The following is a 22,178-nucleotide window of genomic DNA, read 5'->3' as shown; positions in this document are numbered from 1 at the left end:
TGAACCAACTCACATGGCCATGTCCGGGCGCACACAATCATACACAGACACAGCTACCCAATATCTTCCACGAATCTATCTGTCTGGCATTCTGGAGAGAGGGGAAAAGCGTTTTGAGAGAGCCCCGCCACCCCTCCCCTCCTCCCTTCCCGTGAAATATAAAAATTCATATTTTTTTTTATTACAAGAGCGGCTCCGTCCTCACCATCACGCACGCACGGAGCCGCTTGCCCGTATTCACTCTCAACTCCTCAGCTCCGAGAGCGCTTGCATTTTCTTTGGAAGCCGCTTGGAGGTTCATTAATATCATTAGCATTTAACCCCCTCCCTCTTCCCATCTCCTCCCCGCACATGGCTGACGTCAGACCCCGCCAGGAGTTGGGGGAAAAGCTAAGTGGGCCAGGGACGCCCTATTCCCCTCCCCGCGGCTGCCTGTCAGAGCGCTACTGGAGATATTACCAGAGACCGGGCCCGCAGCGACAGGCACAAAGTCACAGGGTAATGAACTTCGGGGACCCTTCGCCGCTGCACGCGCGGCTGTCCCCGGAAACTCGGATCTGGCCACCTCTCCCCTTGGAAGATCTCCCAGCAATCTAGTTTCCCCTCTCCGCGCCCGGGCTCCGGCAGCGAGGAGCTTAATCTGCCTCTGAGACTGCGGCTGTGATTTTCGCCTTTCCGCAGAAGATCTGCAGTCTGCAGAGAGCTGCCCACTCTGCATGCCTGTGTGGAGGGAGAGATTGGAAGCAGTACCAGGCATGGGGAACGAGGGGAACTTCGCCCTCGTTGCTCCGTAGGAAGACCATTTCCGTGTCTCCATCTCTGTCCTTCCATATTCCCCTCGCGCTGTCCTCCCTCTTCAGCCTGTCTGTCCATCTCTCCATCTGTCTGTTCAAGACTGTGTCCACATCAAGCCGCATCCCCAGCAGCTGCAGTTTTGCTAGAGCCGGGAAAGAAACTTAAGGATGCTTACATTTCCACTGTGGAACGAATTCTGAGCGCAGGGGAGAGCAGGGCAGCGCGCAACCAATAGCCACCTGTCTGTCCCGCCCGGGAGCCTCGCAGGCTGGAGGGCGGCTGGAGAGCGGCGGCGGCCGCCGGCGACGTGGGCGCCGTGGGTCGGGAATCCGGCAGTGCCCACCAACCGCTGCGCCCGGGGACCGCCAGCATGAGCAAGCCCGCCGGATCAACAAGTGGGTACCGCTCGGGCAGCCGCGGGGTCCTGGCGCGTGGCCTGGGGAGGGCAGGCTGGGAGGCCGGGATGGTCCTTCTGAGAGCTCTGAATTTGAGCCCCAGAGTGATACTCTCTCGGGCTTGTAAGTCCGTTGGCCTAGCTCTCTTAGACTGTTGCGTTGGAGCGTTTCGTGCAACTAGGAGAGCAATTTCGTTGCTTCTGGATGCTAGTAGCTCTTCCGGGTCTCCCCGGTGTATCAGGAAGGTTGCGACCCGTGGCAGCCCACCGGTCCAGCCTGCTGTTTCTATTTAGCTGCAGGTGCCGAGGGTGGGAGGGGTGAGCCGGGGGCGGGAACTGGGCCGCAGCTCCAGGCGGCCGCACAATAACGCAGCCGCTCAAAAACTCAGAGCTTGCAGCGCGCAAAAGCAACTCTGCAAAAAGCGGATTTCGAATGGAATGCTTTGCACTCCGTTTCCAGCTATTTCAAATAATCCTGCAAAACCGGGAAGCAGAAACCATTTAAAAGTCACATTTTCCTTAATCCTAAATCCGCGTAGGTCATAACTGGGGAATGTAAAGTATGGCGAGCCAGTCTAGCAAAGAGAGGACCAAATCCCTAATCCCAAGGACTTTCGGAGCCGGAGCCCAGCACCGACAGGAGTCTGCGGCCTGCTCACTCCGGGCGCTTCTTCTTCCAGCTTCCTCTCCCATAGACTGCACTGCTGCAACTGATCTCTGCTGACCTCCAAAGACAGGAGTGCAGGGCAGCTGTGCGTGTGCGAGCGCAGAATCTGCAGACCCTCGGAGTGCGTAGGCCTGAGCCGGCGTAGTAGGCGCCTACGAGGTGCAACGGTCTCCCCGGGGCTTTCCAGTTCCCGCCTTCCACAGGCCGGAGGCTGGGAGTTCTAGGGTCTGTGTATAGTGCGCACACCCTGAAACTCGCTAGCCACCGGTGTAGTCCCCCCCACCACCCAATAACATTTTTGGCGCTCTCTATGAGTTCCTTCCCGCCCCCTCCCCCTTCACTCGCCCTCATTGTCCAGGGTCTTTGAAAGTTGGAAGAGTCTTGGTTACTTCTGGGGACTGATAATGAAGTCTCACTTAGGATGGATGCAGTTCCCGCCTCCACCTCTCGCCCCCGTAAGAAGTGGCTTGTGTTTTCATTTTGTGCGCTTGTTTTGATTTGGGTGCTGAGTTTAAAAACTAGAGTAAAGTGAACGTCAACAAAACAGAAAAAGAAAGAAAGAAAGAAAGAAAGAAAGAAAGAAAGAAAGAAAGAAAGAAAGAAAGAAAGAAAGAAAGAAAGAAAAAGAAAAAAGGAAAAAGGTCAGAGATAGGGCCCAGGGAAGGAACCTTCACCACAGCTTCAGTGCACAACCGACTCTTGGGCAGGACCACGGCTTCCATTAGCCTTGGCCTATCCTTGCCCTGGCTGTTCTGAGCTCTGGAAAGTAGTGCAGGCTCAGAAATTAATAATAATAATAATAATAAAATTCTGGGTGAGTATCTTTCCCAAGAGAAACAGGAGACCATTCCTGCTGCATTACAAACCTGCATGCCAGGCAAACACTGAGGTTGAAGGGCCTGGGAGGCCTCCCTGGCACGTTCACCCTGGAACAGCCAAACCTGTCTCTGAGATTTTGAGGAGCTTTGCTCCTTTGAAGCTCGAAGCTTCCAGCGAACTTGAAAAGTGTGTCCTGGGAGGCGAGGGAAGGGACGGGTGCGAAGCTAGGCGTTCAGCTCAGCACCCCAGCTCTGTGAACAAGACAGATGCTGGCTGGCAGACTCTGGACTTGGGAGTCAGGGTGGGCACATGACGTGAGAGTTGAGTTTTCTAGCTTATCAAGCGTTGGATATTGCCCTTGAAGGCCTGGAGACTCCAGTCAGTGCCCGATGGCTTTGAGAAATTTGCTCTCTGGGTCAGGGAGCAGACCCTGCAAAAAGTGCCGCTTCATCCAGGTTTTCAGACCCAGGCTGTGGCCAGCAGAAATTCTGTGGCCCTGCGGTCCAGGCAATGAGGGGACTCTGAGAGCAGCGGGGCCGGTCTGGGCCCTGCGAGGCGGGGAGGTCTTCATCTTCCTTGGCTGGCTGGAGAACAGAGCCTTGTTACCCGGATCCCCGCCTGGGTGGTACCAAGACCCTGACCAGTCACCCTTGCAGCCCAGACTAACTTCTTTCAACAGCCTCTGATGGTAATTACAGTAATCGAAGCTGCCATATATCTTTAGGCAATTATGACCCACAAAAAGCTCCGAGGGGACCCCCTGGGGAGGGAAGTTAAGAACCGTTTTCCAGCCTCAGGAAACTCGCTCGACTCACGTCTGAGTTCGCTCGGCTTGCTAAAAGAGAAGAGCTACGCCGCAGTCAACCAGCTTGTCTGTGACCCCAAGTCACCTTAACGTGGCTGGGTGGTGGAGTCGGAGGCGTCGACCCTCTATGCCCTGGAATTTTCGCTTCCCTCCCTTCTGTGCCCCGCCCCAACCCAGCTCTCAGGCTCTCCTTTGCTTGGATGGGGAAGTCAGCCATTAAGGCCGAGCAGCAAGCCCAAGTGGTGACAATTGGGCATCCTGACCGATGAGCCAGAAAAGGGCCATCCACCTTGAGCTCGTCTTCTCCAGAAATATGTGACCGTAGGCTCCAATCTGGATGGGAAGCCTGGGTAAGCGGCCCGCCACTGCTTCCCCTTTGGGCTCACCCTCAGTGCTGCCGGGACGAGAAGGGCAGCTGGGGCGACAGTGCTCCTGAGCCCTTAATAGGGGGCCCCAAGCGACCAGAGGGAGGAGAACTTTGGAAGATCTGAGCTCTGCGTTCTGTTTCCACGGGGAGTGCTGTGCAGCAGAGCTGGTGGCCGCGCAGTCCAGGCGCGACCGTGAGTTGTTTGGGGAGTAGTGACAGGCCCCAGGGGGTGAAGGACAAGAACTACACTTGATTCACCCCAGCCCCTCCCTTCCCCAACACAATCTCCGCTCTTGCCCTGCGGGAGAGGGGGCGCCCAGGCGGTGGCCGCAGCGCCGAACGCCTCCCCCGCCAGCCTTTGTCGCCGTCCGAATTCCCATGCTACTCTTTTTGACGGGTCACTGGTGGCTCTATAGGCAGGTGCTGCGGCGGGGTTGTAATTACCCGGGCTGAGCCGGGTCCTTACCGACCTCCCCCTGCCGGGCCCCCCGCACTCCCCCCTCCACCTGAGGAAGAGGAGGCCAGGGCCCGGAGTGCAAGCCGTCTCAGGCGCCTTGGGGTTCCCTCGCCTCGGGGCCTCCGCAGACAGCGCCCTCACCTCCCCAGCTCCGTTGGCTCAGCTTCCCACCGCTGCCTCTCCCGCCCCCAATCTGGGTGCTCCCGGGGCTGCTGTGGGGTTCCCACGAGGCGGGAGATAGCCTGGTCCCGGGTCGGAATGCCTTTGACCCGGAGCGATGGGAAAATCAGGTGTTAATTGTTGTTGGCTGTATTTTTTTTTTTAATGATAATGTTAACACGTTTTATAAATATCCCCATTGTTTACGGAAATGTGTCTTCGTCTGTAGCTTGATTCAGGCACTTGTTGGACTCAGGCCTGAGAGAAAACACGCACCCCTTCTTAGTGCCCTCTTCCCAAAGGCCGGCAGGCTTGGAGAGCCCAGGCAAAGTTCTCCTGCGTGGGTAGCAATCCCAGACAAATTAGAGCCAGTCAAAAAAACAAAAAACAAAAAAGCAAAAACAACTCCCCTTTCCTCCAGCAGCAAAAAAAAAAAAAAAAAAAAATGCAGAAGACGCCACCACCACGAAGTGGTGAAGGGAAGAGACCGGTGTTTCGGGCGGAAAGGACTTGGGGGTAAAGGGGGAGAGGTGACTACCTCTGTCTACCCCAACTAGAAAGCCACCAATTGGCTATCTCTGTTCTTGCTCACACCGGTTACTTCCCTCCCCCTCAACTTTTTTTTTTTTTCTGAAAGAAATAATTTCTCAAACTCGCAGCACTAAGCATTTTTTTCCATAGGTAAAAAGAAAGTTGGGCAATTACCACTACCCTTATTATCATTAATAATCTGAGTATTAGCATCACAATAATAACCCTAATAATAACAGCCGCCCGGCTCAGCTCAGAGAAAGCTCGATTGCCTTCCAGCTGCCAACCCGGTTCCAGTCGTGTTTGTTTTTCTTCTTTTTCCCTTTTACATTTCAAGTTTGTCTCCTTGCGCGCTCACTAACAACTTTTTTTTTTCCCCTGTTAAATGCAAGAGCAGAGGAGGGAGGCAGCCAAACTTTCGGCGGAGCAGAAAGGCAGCGGCGGGCCGAGCTGCTGCCCGGGCCTGCTGTAATCTTTTATTCCAAAATGGGTCTCGGCGATTAGAGGAGACCCAAATACATGTAGCGGTGCATGAATAATGCTTATTGTAGGAAGCTGACACTTGCTCAGGGAAAAAAAGTTTGGCTATAAAATCTCTTCATTATTTGCTTTTACTGCAGCCCCGATGCTAATCCCCTCAGAGGTCAGATTGCTTAGCATCTCGCTCCCCCTCTCCCCTTTCCTCCATCTCCTCCCCCCACATCCCCCGCACTCCCTCTCACTCTTTCCCCCTCTCCCCGTCTTTCAGGCCGCATTTTAGATATCCCTTGCAAAGTGTGTGGTGACCGCAGCTCCGGGAAGCATTACGGGGTCTACGCTTGCGACGGCTGCTCTGGATTCTTCAAGAGGAGCATTCGAAGGAATAGGACCTATGTCTGCAAGTCTGGAAACCAGGTACTCCCCAGGGTTGAGCTTAGCGGCTCCCCTCTGCGACGTGCCCCCCACCAATTTCTGCCAAGGCTGCCTCTGAATTCCCTGACCTCGGTCCTTTTGCCTCCTCTGTCTCATCTTTGGGTGGCCCTTTGGCTCTGGAAAGGCCAGATTAGGTTAGGGAAGGCAAATGAGTTTACAGGAGAGAGTCAGAACTCCCACGGTTTTTCTTGGTCACATTTTGACACTGAACAAGGCCCACACCTAGTCTGAAGGCCTGCCCAGAGACAGCAAGGAAGCAAGCAGAAGCCAGCAAGTGGCCCATTAGGCTGCCCACCCTTTGCATTCCCAGTCTTAGCAGCAGCCAAGCTCAGTCTACAACCACTGAGCCATGGCCACCTCCACCTTGAGCTAAGACTCCAGAGTGAACGCTGGATACTCAAAAGCCATGCAGCACCAGATGCTGGGTCCTTTTGGCTCTGCAGATGCTCTGGAAGTAGGCAGGTGTAAGGACTCAGAAAAGTGCAGGGTTGGCTAGAAGAGAAAGCTCAGAGGAAGTTAGGATCCTAATCAAATTGCCCTGCATGTGTTCCTTTTCTGCTTACAGGAAGACCCTGCTGAGTTGCATTTCTGTCTGGCAGGGGCTGACCTATCTCACAGACACGGGGCAGTTAGGAAGTGAGCAGAGCCCAACTATAGCTTCCAGCCAGAGCTAAGTCCATTCCCAGGTCAGACTCATGTTCACCTAAGTGGTCATCTTTCCACTCCACACGTGGCTCATCTTTACATAGAAGCCTCCCCTTCACTCCTCCCAGACTCCTAAGAGTTCCTTGGTTAGGAGGCATCCTCTAGCAACCAAAATAATAATAATAATAATAATAATAATAATAATAATAAACCACCCACTAGTTAATGTATAGAACACAAGTCAACTCACATAGTCATCTGTCACTAGTAAATTATTGTGAGTTCTTGTTCAGATGGACCACTTGCTCTTACCCATTCCTGATAGATTTTGATTGGCAGCACACACACAAGAAGACATGTGCTGGTAGATAAGTTATTTTGAACACCTCACCTGCTTTCTTGGGTTCTCAGTGTCTAGCTCACCACTATCACATTATATACAACATGGGGTTGTGGCCCAGAAGCTCCATGGGTTTGACATTCGTAGAGTGCCGGATCTCTACTTAGAATTCTGTTGTTGTTGTTGTTGTTTGTTGTTGGGAGGTCTTGGTCTATAGCCTAGGCTGGCCTGAAACTCACAATCTTCTTTCAGTCTCAGGTGTAGGTCACCATGCCAGGCCACATTATCTTACACACCTTATACGTGCATCTAGTGCATCTAACAGACAGAATTGGGAAGTCTGAGGTGTTGTGCTTCCAAGAAGGTGGTCACCAATTCAAAGACACTTATATAGCAGTCTGCAGTGATTGCAAAGAGGTGGTAGCAAACCCATCAGGCCCGTGTCCTTTCCTTGGCAAAACGAATAAAGGTGTCAAGTTGAGGCTCCTACTCACTGGCTCCAGATCTCTCCGTGCGTGCATTTGATGGGACTGAAAACCCACTTGAGACATTTTGCCTTTAAACGTTTATCAATATACTGGAGAAGGGATCATTCAAATTGGAGATCCAACTACATTTAATAATAAATCATTTGAAACTCTTTACACTGAGCTATTTTACTGCTGGCCAAAGATGCTGTGATGACTTCTAGGAACTAAAAATCCAAGTTCTTCTCTTGTTCTAAGACTTAAGTAAACACCAATTCAATTTCTTATTAACAGCACTGATGGCATTTAAAAGTCACTGTGAACCTCCATCTACCTTTACTTTAAACAAATCAACATCCTTTGCTTTGGGTTGGTTCAGTGTGTATGTGTGCGGAGTATATGCTGTGAGTTACATCCCCAGCCCGAGGCAATGGACTTTAATTGGTGAAGAAAATTAGATGAGTTGTTCTTGTGTGTAATTTTCCTCATGAATATTTCAAGAAGTAAATATACTCATTCCAACTTCAGTGTTTAAGAATATGTAAAATTGTGAGGCAAAATTAAAATACTTTTCTGTGTATAAAGTACTTGTGCAGAAGGCTAGGAATTTCACTCAGTGCTTCAAAACAAAACATATAGATATTATGTATCTATATACATGCCCCCTCAGTAATGACACGGACACACACAAACACTAAAAAGAAACACTATCCGGGCTGGCTGTGGTGGCCATAGGAGAAGCAGGAGGATCATAGATTTAAGGCCAGCCTAAGCTACACAGTAAATTTCAGATCATCCTGAACTATAGAGCAGGAAGACTCTGTCGCAAAAACCCCATGATCTGGGGATACAGCTCAATGGTAGACACTGGCCCGGCCCTGCATTCAAAACCAGCGCCAGATTACTAAACAGGGGAGGAAGAAGCCTTACTGCTTATGTTTTTGCTCTTGTTGTTGTTGTTTTTCTTGGTTTTGTTGCTGTTGTTTGTATTTTGAGACAGGGTCTCACTCTGTAGTCCTGGCCACCCTGGTCTCACCAAAATCTGTCTCTGTCCCCCTAGGTGCTAGAATTTAAGTTGTGCACCACCACTCCCAGCTAAATCGTCTTTTTATAGACTCCCCTCCCCCACACATATACAATTACATAAGACATTTGTATGCTTATCCCTGTCAGAAAAATATTCGTAAAGCAGCAACTGTTTACCCCCATTATCTGGCTGATTCTTCACTCTACCTTACCCTCTTCTCTGGCACTGTCTCCCGAATCTTCCTGAGTTTTCCTCTGCCCTTCAACTCTGCCCTCCCCCACACTCTCTCTGTGGGCCTTTCCCTTCTAAACACCCTGGCTTTCACCCACATTCCAGGGATGGCTATTCCCGGTAGATCTAGGCTGAGACCCATCCTTAGTACCTCAGGGTTGACTCTGCTTTGTGGTTGTGCAAGGATGGCTTAACTACAAAAGGAAAGGACCTAGAGGTGCAAAGAGTAAGTGGTGTCTACTTATCAGATCAATGGGCTCACTCGGAGGTTGGCAGCAAGCAATAGCTACAGGCTGGCTAGCTTCTGGCTGAGTTCAGGACCAGGTCGCTGTCTTCGGTCCTGAAAAAAAAAACGTCATCTGCGCGTTGTTCCGCTACTGTTTGCTTCTTGAGCTTCTTCTCTTGGCCCGAGGACATCTCGAGAATCAGGAAAAACTTTTCTCTTTGTCCAATAACTTGAGGTCGAGGACTGATCTTCTTGTCTCAACCCTGGGAATCCCAGACCCTCACTTACCTGGTAATGCCCAAGGTCCTCCCAGGTCATTGGGTCCAGACATCGGCCCTGAGTTGGGGGCTGGCCAGAGTCCCCACGCTGGGCCTCACACCCCAGGATGGTTCTAGTCCCCACCTAAGGGCTATGGGGAGCTCTGACTGCCTTCGGTCTGTTTCAGGGAGGATGCCCCGTAGACAAGACACACAGAAACCAATGCAGGGCGTGTCGACTGAAGAAGTGTTTGGAAGTCAACATGAACAAAGATGGTAATCAGTACATGCTTTTATTCTTCTAATTTTGATTGGGTAGTAAGTAAATTATATGTACAGAAAATAGATGGCACTCCTATGCATGTAAATCATTTCCCCAACAGAACTCTCCTCTCCAGATGCTGGGGACTGGCCTCAGGCTGTGAGTTGTAGCCTCTCTGCAGCAGTCCCCAGCTGACCCCACAGTATTCCAGGAAGCCCCATACCCACATGGGAAACTTGCGCCCCAAACGCACACTCACCAAGGCAGTGCTTGAGGGCAAGAATCCCATGCCCAGCTGCATATTTCCTGCTTAGGATCTTAACCCTGTTTCTCACCTCTTCTTGCAGTCTTTTGTAACCTCCCTAAGATCTCATGATCAAGTTTTTATGGAATTCTCCAAGCACAGAGAGAGGAAAGTGGGAGATTTCCGGTCCTCGTTGGCAAATTCAGTATAGCCATTGAGTTGGCCTTAAGCTTTCCAATAGCCTTTTCGGTGGACCAGAAGAGAGAGAAGGGGGGTTGGCTAAAGAAGAAGGATGACACACAGGGGTGTGTCACACATCCGGGGCGTGCCCACATCCCGGGGCCCAAAGTCAAGCCAGACCTGGGTCCTAAATAAGTTCAGGATTTAGATAAAGCTTCAAGCTGCATTTCCCAGCCTTCCTCAGGTCTGGGCTTTGCAAGGACATCCCTGGGCCTAGGAGAAGGTGGAGGAGAGCCTGGGGTGGCTGTGTAGTGAGTCTTGCGGTGGAGGCTGCCTGTCTGGAATGCCCTCTCTCTGGCTGCTCAGGAAGCAGGAGGGAGCGTCCAACCTGTTGAACTTATGTATTGACAACTTGTCATGCTCTGCGGGTGGAAGATTGCCCTGAATTAATTTGTTTGTTTAAACTGTTGGTGGTAATTGTCACTTCTCGCACACACGTTCAAGACAGCTCGCCCCTGTCCCATCCCCCATCTTTCCTTGAGCTCAAGTCTTTTTTGGGGGGAGGCTTGGAGGCCAAAGCCACTTGTGGGGGGGACACCTGCAGGTGGGGGGAGTCCATCTCTGTGACTCTGATTACGTGTGATCCTCCCTTTCTTGATAGTGGAAGCGAGAGCACCTTGTGATTTTGGAGACCCTGAGGGTCCTTGGTTTCCCTGAGATGCCTGGGTGGGAAGGACCGCTGAGCATTTCCCTCACTCTTGTCCATCTCAGATCCCTGCTTCCCACCCGTGCCGGGAAAACGTGCCCAAGCGCCCTGCAACACGTGCCCTCTCTCTTCTTCACCTCTGCCCCTTGGTAACCTTGCGGGTGGGTCTATAAGTGAAGATGGAGACGCAGCCCGCTGCATCCAAGTGTCACCGCGCCTTTAATCCCAGGCATGTGTCCATCTGTTTGTCTCTGTAGCTGTGCAGCATGAGCGGGGTCCTCGGACGTCCACCATCCGCAAACAGGTGGCTCTCTACTTCCGTGGGCACAAGGAAGACAATGGGGCCGCTGCGCACTTCCCCTCCGCAGCGCTGCCAGCCCCTGCTTTCTTCACAGCGGTCACGCAGCTGGAGCCGCACGGTCTGGAGTTGGCCGCTGTGTCTGCCACTCCTGAACGGCAGACTCTCGTGAGCCTGGCTCAGCCCACGCCCAAGGTTAGTGGCTTTGCTGGGTCCAAAGAGACTCCTCTTAGGCAAAGGGAGGGGGAGGCCACGCTCAGTTCTGAGCTGAGCCGCGGTCTGGGAAAGATGAAGGAATTCCCAGACGCTCTCTCTGAGTCTCTTGCTCCTTCTGTTGAGCCAAAGATGCTGATGTTTGGCTCAACCTACAGTAGACCACTCTCTGGGCACTACAAACGCACGCACACTCCTGAGGATGGGGGTGGGTGCGGGGGTGGGGAGCCAGAAACCTGCACCTTTAGGAACGCTAAATCGGTTGGTGAGTGGAGCTGTCTAATCTCAGAGTGCAGCCTCAGGTGCTCCCAGGGGCCAGAACAGACTAGAACAGAAGTTGGCTCCACCTGGATGAGATGCCCCGGGATCTATAATCTTGGACGATTTCAGCGCAAGAGAGAAAATGTAGAAATCCCTGTTAAAAAGACTGTATTCTTTGTTCTGCCCTTACCCACAATCAAGGATCCCCCGGGTTGGTCCTGTGGGCAGGGTCGCAGCCTGACAGACCTGGGAAGGCTGCCATCTAGGGACTGCATTTCAGGCCTCGAGTTGATTCCTCCCAAGGCTCCCACTGAAGGGGAAGAACCTAGGATTTCCCCCCAGAGGAGGCCAGCTGCAGCCTCACACTGCAGGGAAGCCAAACACCTGGGCACATACACACGCACAATATTTAATATTGCTTTCTTACCCTTGATATGTATAATAAGCTCTGGAAAGTAGTGTTATGAATATGTTGTCAGTTATGAATGGGAATGCTCTGTGAATGATTAAGATGTCTAATTGAAATATTTCCATAATATACTAATCCTTTCTAAAAATACTCATATGCATATTTGTGTTTGGGATGCCTATTAATTTATACTTTTTTCTCATCTATTTTTATTTACACAAATGCAAGCAGTTCTTGTCTAAATTGGGAGCCAGGCCTGGAACTTGGCTCAGCCCAAGAAATTTTTTATTGCAGGGGACAGAATAGCCAGACACCCCTTTGGAAGACAGAAACCCCCAAAGAAAGCAAACATGCTTCCCCCAATAGACAAGATTTCTCAAACCCTGTAGATAGAGATGTTTGAAGGCAACTGAATGTTTAACCAGAGCAGCTCAGCCTCTGTTTCACCAATGCATTGAAATGTCAGCTGTTTTTGCAAAGCTGGGGTTCCCTCACTTGCAGTATTTGTCTTTCTTCCTCCTCTCAGTATCCCCATGAAGTGAATGGGACCCCAATGTATCTCTACGAAGTGGCCACTGAGTCCGTGTGTGAATCAGCTGCCAGGCTTCTCTTTATGAGCATCAAGTGGGCAAAGAGTGTGCCAGCCTTTTCCACTTTGTCTTTGCAAGATCAGGTACGACCAGGGGTGTGTGTTAAAGGAAGCAAGGGTGCTCAGCCTTGTGAGCTGGACATTGCCTGTATATACCAGCAAGGCAAGCATGCTTTCGGAACCACAAGGAAGCCACTTATCTTTAACAGTATCATTCTAGAGTTCCAAAATATTTATGGAATAATTAGTTAGAAATGTAACTACGCCCAGGCAGTGGTGGCAGACACCTTCAATTCCAGCACTTGGGAAGCAGAGGCAGGTGGATCTCTGAGTTCAAGGCCAGCCTGGTCTACAGAGCAAGTTCCAGGACAGCCAGAGTTACACAGAGAAACTCTTACCTTGAAAAAAGAAAGAAAATGTAACTACATTACTTCAGGATAGCCAGATGTGCTCTAGGTAAAACACATACAGAAGTACATTATATCTTTTTACAGTTTCATTGAGACATCAAATTTAAAATCTTCAGTGTTCCCTAACACTGGTGACAAGCCAGGCTCAGGAAGCACAACTGTGATCCCCACTCAGCCTCACTCAGGAGGTGAGGCAGGAGGTGAGGCAGGAGGTGAGGCAGGAGGTGAGGCAGGAGGTGAGGCAGGAGAGCCTTGAGTTTGCAGCCATCTTGAGCTACAAGGAAAACCATTGATACAATGATGTTTTCTTACAAACACTCAAGCTGAGAGGAGTAGAAGGTGGCAAAAGAATTTCCAACCCGGTGAGATTTTGTATCTTCAACTGTTTACTCTCCACTGTGATATGCACAGTTTTGGCTACAGATTTATCACCATGTAGAACCAGGAGATGCTGTGCACCTGTCTTGTTAACTAGTCTCTTGTTAGGTTTGTTCCTGTTGGTCTGTTTGGAGGCCTTGCTGGAGATCAAATCCAGGGCCTCGTGTGTGAGAGAAGCGTGATATTGCTGGATGACACTCCTGCTTTCTTTCTTGACTCTTTCACTGCTTTTAGAGCTTTCGGGAAAAAAACAAAAAACAAACAAAGCAATTCTACATAATTCTTTAGTTATAAACAGTGTTCAAAAGTAAGAAAATTATGTATTGGAAAACTTTGCATTTTAGCAAATCCCATACATTTTGTTGTTGGGAATATAAAAATTATTTAAAATGCCATTATGACATAATTACATTTCTTTTTTTCTGTTGTTGTTGTTGTTGTTGTTGTTGTTGAGATAAGCTTTCTCTGTGTAGTCTTGGCTGTTCTGGAACTTGATTTATAGCCCAGGCTGGCCTTGAACTCACAGAGCTTCACCTGCTTCTGCCTTCCAAGGGCTGGATTAAAGGCATTTGCCACCACCACCTGGCCATAATTATTTCTAACTAATGACTCCATAGGTAGATGCATCTTTGTCAATGTATTTTTTAATCTTTTTTTTTTTTTTTTTTTTTTTTTGGTTTTTCGAGACAGGGTTTCTCTGTACAGCCCTGGCTGTCCTGGAACTCACTTTGTAGACCAGGCTGGCCTCGAACTCAGAAATCCACCTGCCTCTGCCTCCCGAGTGCTGGGATTAAAGGCGTGCACCACCACGCCCGGCTGTATTTTTTAATCTTAAGAGAAAGAAAGAAGGGCTGGAGAGATGGTCTAGCAGTTAGGAGTGCTGGCTGTTCTCCCAGGGGCTCTGTAGTCAATTCCCAGCACCTACACAGCAGCAGCTCACATCTGTCCATGATTCCAGTTCCAGGGGATCTGACGCCCTCACACAGATGTGCATGTAGACAAAACACCAGTGCACATAAAATAAAAATAAAAATTTTTTTAAAAACAGAGGAAGAAAGAATCAGGGCAACCACAGTCATAGGCTCTCGAGAGCACTCACAGAAATGTAGTGATGGTCCTTTCCCCAAAGGCTAATATGTTTTTTTTTCTTTTTCTTTTTCTTTTTCTTCTTCTTTTCTTTCTGGTCAAACCTGGACTTTGCACATGCTCAGTGGGTGCTCAGCGAATGCTCTGACGCTGTTACACATGGATCCCTGATACAGAGTTCTTAAAGCAGAGGGTTTAGCTCTTTTCATAGCTAACTAATCATAAGCGCATCCTTCCAGATGCTTCTTCGAGGAGGGCGAAGGATGTGCCAAACACATGTGATCTCCTAGCGTGAGATATGCCCACAATTACTGTTTACCTCTCATTTAAAAACATTTCCTGTATTTGATGCAGAAAAAAAAAAAAAACCTTAATTTTGAATGCATTTAAAAATTAAGCATTTTGGTCTAATTGTGAATTTAGTTACAAACCTTCATGAGTCTCAGCGCACGTGCACATACATGTATGTATAAATTGGCTACTTTTTCTGAAAACAAGAATTTGTAGACTCTAATCCTAATAAAATTCACTTTTTGTCTGCCACTTAGCCTTTGGCTAGAAACCCTTCAATGATAAGCAAACTACAGTGAAGTGGAATTCAGTATATTAATTTGGAAAAGGAGCCAGATTTTCATTTTAAATATTCAGTAGCACATTTTATTAGAATGAAGATGGCGGGCACCTTGATGCTGTCCACTTATGAGCCTCAGAAAAATCAGGCAGGGAGAGGAAGTAAACGCAGCAAAACCCGATTAACATAATTACACCCTGATTTTCCCTCCCTCGCCTCCTGGGAATTAGTGAATTCTCCCTCTCCAGGAGGATGGGAACCCTGACCTAGGAGCTCAGCCAGCCTTCAGGGTTTCACACCAGAGCAGCCTACCTGCTCAGCAGCTGCTAGTTTCTAGGTGGCCAGCAGGTTGAAGCAAGGACATGAGGGGTTAACTCTTTCCTGAGGGGATTGAACTGTGATGAGCTGGAGGGGCTGACTCTGAAATGCCTCTGTGTGTGTCTATAAGCACCGCTTCAAAAAGCAAAATGTGGGAGATAGGGGGGAAATAGATTATTTGGGGGGAAAAATGTACCAAGACAGGCATTTAAAACACTTTAACGGAAATTTACATATGGAAATTGTTTATAAATTTATAAATTGCACACTATATTATATTATACATCTATTGTATGACAGCTGATGCTTTTGGAAGACGCATGGAGAGAACTGTTTGTTCTAGGAATAGCACAATGGGCCATTCCGGTTGATGCTAACACTCTACTGGCTGTATCTGGTAAGAATTGCACAATTTAATGACTTTGTTGTAGAAATTACCATAAAAATACATTACTGAAAAAAGAATAACATGTAAAGAATAACAAATTCCCGCAGAACAATAGAGTCTACCTGTCATTTATAAATCTATATTTAAATGCAAATAATGTTGTTCCGTTGTATTCATGACTGCTTGCATTGTTATTTAAATGCAAATTACTGTGTTTGTTATCATCCAAGAGAAGATTTTATATTAACTTTCATACAATATAGCCAGTTTACATGGAACCAGATATCTCGGAGTGACAATTGGATAGATATTGATATGCAGGATTTTGTCAAAAATCAATATTAAAACATGAAAATGCCTTCATAGTAGAGGATTTATCCCAGATTTCAATTCTAGGCATGAATACTGACAACACAGACTCCCAGAAGCTGAACAAGATCATATCTGAAATACAGGCTTTGCAAGAGGTGGTGGCTCGGTTCAGACAGCTCCGATTAGACGCCACTGAATTTGCCTGTCTGAAATGTATTGTCACTTTCAAAGCTGGTAAGCAGGCACACACCCCTACCTCTTGCCACCCTATTAATGAAGCTACTTCAGAGCCTAGCCTAGACTGACCTATGGAGGGGGGGGAGAAGGAGAAACATGGGAGGAGGTGAGGTGGTGTTTTCACAGAAGTGACATTCCAAGGTTGGCAACTTGCTTGCTCATTCATCACCTGTTCAGTGTGCCCACGGTACTCCCTGCCATCTCTCACAGTTTCCTGGTCTCCATTTCTAGTTCCTACACACAGTGGTTCTGATCTGAGAAGTTTCCGGAATGCTGCCGCCATTGCAGCTCTCCAAGATGAGGCTCAGCTAACTCTCAACAGCTACATTCATACCAGGTGACCGCTATTTGCTGGGAACGTGTACTTAAGAAAATTGCCTCCATTGTGAGTGCTCCAGCAGGCTGTAAGAAGCCAGTTCAAACGTCCTGGCTAATTATCCTGTTGCCAGCCAGTTAATTGAGTTAGAATCCATGTTCTCACCTGTCTCTAGAGGGGAGGGTGAGAAGGGCAAATTGAATTAGGTGATGTGTGTGTGTGTGTGTGTGTGTGTGTGTGTGTGTGTGTGTGTGGCGCATTGTCGGGCACAGTACGCTGTTCTGGCTGAACAAGCTGACCAACCAAGAGGATCCATGCGTTTGTGAGTCTAGGCATGGAGAAAGTCAAAAAGCACTGCAGTCCGAAACACTGAGTTAGAAAAGGCACAGATCATTCCTTAGACAGGAGCGTTCCTTCATAGGCCAACCCCAAGTTCAAGGAGCGCAGAGCTTTTAGCCATCTTTGCTCCGGTCATGACTGTTACTTGCTCTTAGTGGTTGGTGTCTGCTGAGTTATCTAGGGTCCCAGCACCCACAACTTTACCTCCGTCTAAGCAGGGCCCTCTAACTGATGCAGAATATTGGTAGAAACTCTCCAACTTGGAAGATCAATAATGTCCCCCCAGCCCAGCACCAGTGTGGTCTTTACCAATCTATTTCGAGGCACAAAAAGGCAGGTTTTAAAAAGAGTAGTGAGACCTGTTTAGCTTCCTAAGTTAGGAGTGTGGTGGATCTGAGGTTGGAGTAGAATGGAGACTAAGAGATAATGTTGATCATCTCAACAGTAGCCACAGATACCCCGTGGAGGTAAGCGTATGGGCAAGGGCCATTAATGCCTCCCTCACTAAGGGAGAAGTCCCAAGTCAGCAGTATCCATTTAGATGCTAGGACATCCCTATTCGTGTCATATATCACCCTTTCAATGTTGAGGGAATAAAAGTGTACTGCATTTTTTAAACAAACAAAAACCACTGAAATGACCTGGCTTGGTAGTTTATGTATGTACGCTTTCCCACAGTAAAGTGCCACGGCTGGAGATGTAAAATCCACTTTGAACTATAGAATATAAATCGGAAGCACTTAATTTTGTAATTCAGAATTACAAAATGGAACAGGACCTAATCTGAGCATGTTTCTCCCATTAAGCTCTGACTTGTATATCACAACTAACCTCTGACTCTGTGAGCTGGGAGTATATTCAGAACACTGAGCAGAAAACATGGAATTCAGTTACTGGTTCAGCCCAGCCTGTGCACAAGTGGGGTGGTGTAAATTATCTCCAAGGTCAAGAGACTGCCCTTACCATTGTGTGAAGCAGACAGAAACACCACCTTCAGTTCATACAGGAGAGAGGGAAGAATGGGAGAGAGAAATTCTAGTTGGGAAAGAATAAAGCAGACTCAGCCCCAGAAAGGGTTGGCTAATGAAGAGGGCACGTGGGAGGGGCTTCTTGTGGTGGAAGGATTTCAGTAAGGAAGTGTGAGTGCAGCCCCGGGGGTGGGGTGCCACCAGAGGTGGTGTGTGAGGTGCCAGAGGACCTCAGAGATGGCTCAGTACTACAGGAGCTTCTGGGGTAGGGTGGCCTGGGAGAATCCCACCCCTGCTTATCACTGTCTAACCCTGGAACTGGAGTTATAGACAGTGTGAGCTGCCATGTGGGTGGTGGGGATTGAACCTGGGTCCTCTGGAAGAGTAGCCTGTGCTCTTAACCACTGAGCCATCATCTCTCCAGCCTCCCCCTCCCCCCCCCCCCCCCCACCAGTCACTTATTCTCTACAGTTTGACCAGTTGTCTCTGCGGTATCATCTACTGATCTCCTGGAAAAAGCAGCCCCCTGGTGAGAGCTGGGAGCTACACTAACTATGGGTAAATGGATAAAAATTAGGAGAGCAGTTTGATAGTGTTCAATTACCAACATAATACTAGGAGGCTCTTCTCTAAAGTGTATGACCACCTTAGTCACAGGTTCTTAGTCCAGTTAACACAGTACCAGGCATGAGTTCATCTTGGAGCGGTCCTTAAATCCACTACAAAATAATCTTGAGCAGCCAGATAATGGACACACGCATTGTTTTGTTTCTAGGGACTCTACTGCGTGTGTAGTAAGCTGTTCTTACTGACAGAGTGGCCAGCTCTTTCCTAGCTAGAGAGTAAGAGGAGTGGAAGGGATGAGTAGCTGACCCACTTGCCAGACAGTCAGGAGCTGACACTTGGCTTGGGTGTGGCTCTGTGACAGAGCACTTGATCGCTGTGCACACACAAGGCTCTGGGTTCATTCCAGCGCAAGCATAAGGCAGTTGGCTGCCTGTGGTTTCTGGATTCTCCCAGGTCCATCCTTTCCAGAACGTGTTGTTTTCTGCAGCAGCTTCTCACAGTAGGGAAGGGTTGGTGTATTGGGCAGATGCCACGGACAGAGTAGACACTTTAGGCATCCCTGCTACCTCACCTGAGCCCAATCTGGAGAGAGAAACAGAACCTCAGAAGAGAGAAATGACCAAAACTAAAGGAAAGCCTAGCAGATCGCTCAGCCAACAGAGCAAATGGTGAAACTTAGCTGTTTTGCTTTTCTGTTTGTTAATGAGGTTGTTTGGTATTTTTGTTTAGTTGAGCATTTTGCTTTTGTTTTTGTTTTTGTTTGGTTATTGCTGTCTGAATGAGGGTCTCATTCTATAAGCCAGACCTACCTTGATTCACTATCACTGTATATAGTCCAGGCTAGTTTTAAACTCAAGGCAACCATTCTTTCTCGGCTTCCCAGGTCCTAGGGTTATGGGGATGAGCCACCATATCTAACATTTTTTTTAACCCTAGATAAATGTCATCATTTCTGTATTCCTTAGTAGGTGTGCTCTGGTGCCTTGTCCCTGAGTTCCTATAAAACTTGATACTGTGAGATCCAAACAGTCAGAGTGATTTATACACTTTGTGTCTGGCTGGACGAAGTTCTTCTTTGTCTAGAGCAATAAGGTGAACATGGAAGTTGTTCTCCTTGAGTCCCTCTGTAGTGTGGGGCTACTGGGCAGTTAAGCACAGTTCGCAAGGTCCTGTGAAGGATCTCTCCGTTTCTGGCACCTGTGGCAGAGGTGGAACACGGATCAGCCACACAAGTGTCTCTGGAGCTCAGTTTTAGGTAGCTTTTTCTTAGTGAAGGGACGCTTTTCTGCAAAGGGCGTTGATGCCCGTGTCCAAACCATTGGCTGGAGTAGGATCAGGGTTTGAGAGGTAGGACATAGCATCTAAAGACAGCGGGGGAAATGAACGTGCACATCTGAGTGCAAATGTATGTTGAACATCAAGTAAGGACATTGTTAAGCAATTTTTCCCATCTTTAATTATATGCCAATTTCATTGACATGAAAGTTGGGTGGCACTGCCACCCAACAGAACTTAGTCTTTAATTTGCAGTGTAATAAGGGTGGAATTATTCCTGAGAGTGACAAAGTATAATGCCTGAATGATAATTTAGAGAATTGCTTAGCAAAAGAAGCCATTTTATTTGAGAGAAATCGTCTGCTCAAGAGTGTTGAGAATTTAAAAATATGAATTCCACTGCCAACTTCATAATCAACCCTATGGTCATTCCCTACAGTGATAGCATTGCGTTTATTATGTGGCTAAAATTAGCATCAGGTGTCTTAAGGCTGATTTTTCTAGAAATAAAAATGTACTCCCTTTGCTAACATTGAGATAGAAAGAATGGTATTGATGGATGATGGATGGATGGTGGGTGGGAAGATGGATGGAGGATGGATGGATGGATGGATGGATAGATGATGGGTAGGTGGGTGGATGGATGATAGATTGAGTGAGTGAGCGAGCGAGCGAGCAAGCATGTGATTTGGGCAGTGTTTTTCCTGTTTTGGAGGATTCCAGTAGTCATCCTGTGAAACAGACAGAGACACCTGTCCTGAAGTCTGCTGTGGGGACAATATGTTTCTGAAGAGGCTCTGGTCAGCAGTTCCCTGGGAGATGATGTGTGTTCAAGCATAAGTTGTGAATGGCTGTTTGTGTGGGGCTCTGACATCAATTTCCTGCCTTCTCCTATTGCAGATACCCCACCCAACCCTGCCGATTCGGGAAACTCCTGTTGCTTTTACCAGCTTTACGGTCAATTAGCCCATCCACCATAGAAGAAGTGTTTTTCAAAAAAACCATCGGCAATGTGCCGATTACGAGACTACTTTCAGATATGTACAAATCCAGTGACATCTAAGGGCTCCAGTACCCACTTTTCCAAGATGGGGCAGTATTAGATGGACATCTACATGCAGGTCAAACCTCAAATAAAAAGACTTTCTGGAAGGAAAAACTTGGGAGGGAGTGGCCTTCAGGAAAAAAATGCCAACGGACTCAAAACAACAGCTATGACCTGCTGTCCCCCTGAAACAGGACAGCTGGAAAGGCCAGGTGGTTACAACAGTTATTGTCACCATGCCCTGGGATGGGGTGAACTGGGCTCACCAGCACAGGCTGAACCAGGCGTTCTGCCTCTGACCTGGAAGATCCCGCTGAATCATTCAAAGCTGAAAGACAAGCCATGCTTTCTTCTCCTTCATAGCACATAAAGTCAGTTGATCAACAGTAGCTTTTTGTGTGACACCATCATATACTGCAGCCTTCAGGACTCGGTTGGGTTGGAACATTTACTTAAAAAATAATGCTTAGGTTTTAAATCAAAAGTATTATCAAGCGTTTTCCTTCTATCATAATACTTCATTAAGTGGCCTTCAGAACCAAGCGAGTAAGCGAAACGTAGCTTATGCTGTGTGATTTCCTTTCCCTCCTCCTCCTCCCCTTTCTGGTTATTTTCTCTTTCTCTTTCTCTTTCTCTTTCTCTTTCTCTTTCTCTTTCTCTTTCTCTTTCTCTTTCTCTTTCTCTTTCTCTTTCTCTTTCTCTTTCTCTTTCTCTTCCTCTTCCTCTTCCTCTTCCTCTTCCTCTTCCTCTTCCTCTTCCTCTTCCTCTTTCTCTTTCTCTTTCTCTTCTCTATTTTCTTCTCTCTTTTCTCTTCTTTCTTCTCTTCTCATACCGTAGGCCAGGCAACCTCATTAAAGGAACTGACGACAATGGCACTTCTCGGCAAGACTTCAGGGTGAGCAGCATGGTGAGACACAACAGCTCTACAGAGAACCTCCGTCCAAGGAGGAGGAGTCCGGACAGCAAAACCAAATGATGTCGAACCAGGTGATTAGGTGAGGTGGTCGCTGTCCCGTCATCAAAGTGCTGAAACCAAAGGCCATAGGGTCAGCGAGTCACACCAGACAGTGAACAGGGACACAAGCCAGAAAGAACTTCAAGGAGATGCGTGCTAAACAGACTCCTGAACATTCCATTGCTAACAGCCTGAGACTCTTGGATGCCTTTCAGAAAACTCTGGTTTCTAATAAAGCCTCAAATGCATACATACACCTCCTCCCCCCAACACACACCATTCTATACTCTCAAGCTGCTCCTTGGGTATGAATCTATACTTATGGAAATATAGAAACAAACAGTTTTAAATAGCTGCTGTACTTTTCACGTTTTGATTTATTAGGTACTAGCCTGAGGGGGGAAATTCAGCACTGGCCTAGCATAGGATGAGTCAAACTTCTCTTGTACAATGTGAATTAACTGATTTGTGAAGTTAAAAGGTTGTACTCATTGTATTTACAAAGAATAAAAATATATTGAATTTAAATAAACACTGCCTGATTCTTTCCCACCTCTCTGGCTTGTTAGTCCCCATCAGTTACAAGGTGGTAGCATCCCCAACTGGTATAAAAAAAAAACAACCAAAGCTCGGAGCCCTCCAGCACAGAGCAGGAAGAAACTGAACAACAAAAGAAATGTCCTTCCTACAGTGAATCTTATTTGTAAAATGGCAAATAAATAAAATTTAAGATCCCGTTCTCTATGGCTCTC

At 48.0% G+C, this 22,178-nt stretch overlaps 1 protein-coding gene across 2 annotated transcripts; it reads left to right on the top strand.

Annotated features, from left to right (window-relative positions):
* Positions 1–294: 294 nt before the first annotated feature.
* On the top strand, positions 295–21,085 carry Nr2e1 (nuclear receptor subfamily 2 group E member 1). 2 transcript variants are annotated; one of them, XM_021175021.3, is made up of 9 exons: positions 295–1,190; positions 5,743–5,888; positions 9,288–9,375; positions 10,749–10,984; positions 12,199–12,345; positions 15,325–15,421; positions 15,809–15,958; positions 16,193–16,298; positions 20,327–21,085. In XM_021175021.3, exons 1-9 carry the CDS (start codon positions 1,166–1,168, stop codon positions 20,487–20,489), a joined length of 1,158 nt encoding a protein of 385 aa, XP_021030680.1. In that variant the 5' UTR covers positions 295–1,165; the 3' UTR covers positions 20,490–21,085. The 2 variants fall into 2 exon arrangements, with proteins under 2 accessions (XP_021030680.1, XP_085699471.1); XM_085843345.1 differs by lacking the exon at positions 295–1,190 and adding an exon at positions 3,693–3,830.
* Positions 21,086–22,178: the final 1,093 nt, after the last annotated feature.

The sequence above is a fragment of the Mus caroli genome, unplaced genomic scaffold, assembly GCF_978045245.1.
Source record: "Mus caroli unplaced genomic scaffold, Mus_caroli_1 scaffold_9, whole genome shotgun sequence".
Classification (NCBI taxonomy): Eukaryota; Metazoa; Chordata; class Mammalia; order Rodentia; family Muridae; genus Mus; species Mus caroli.
This window is presented reverse-complemented; position numbering and strand designations above follow the sequence as displayed.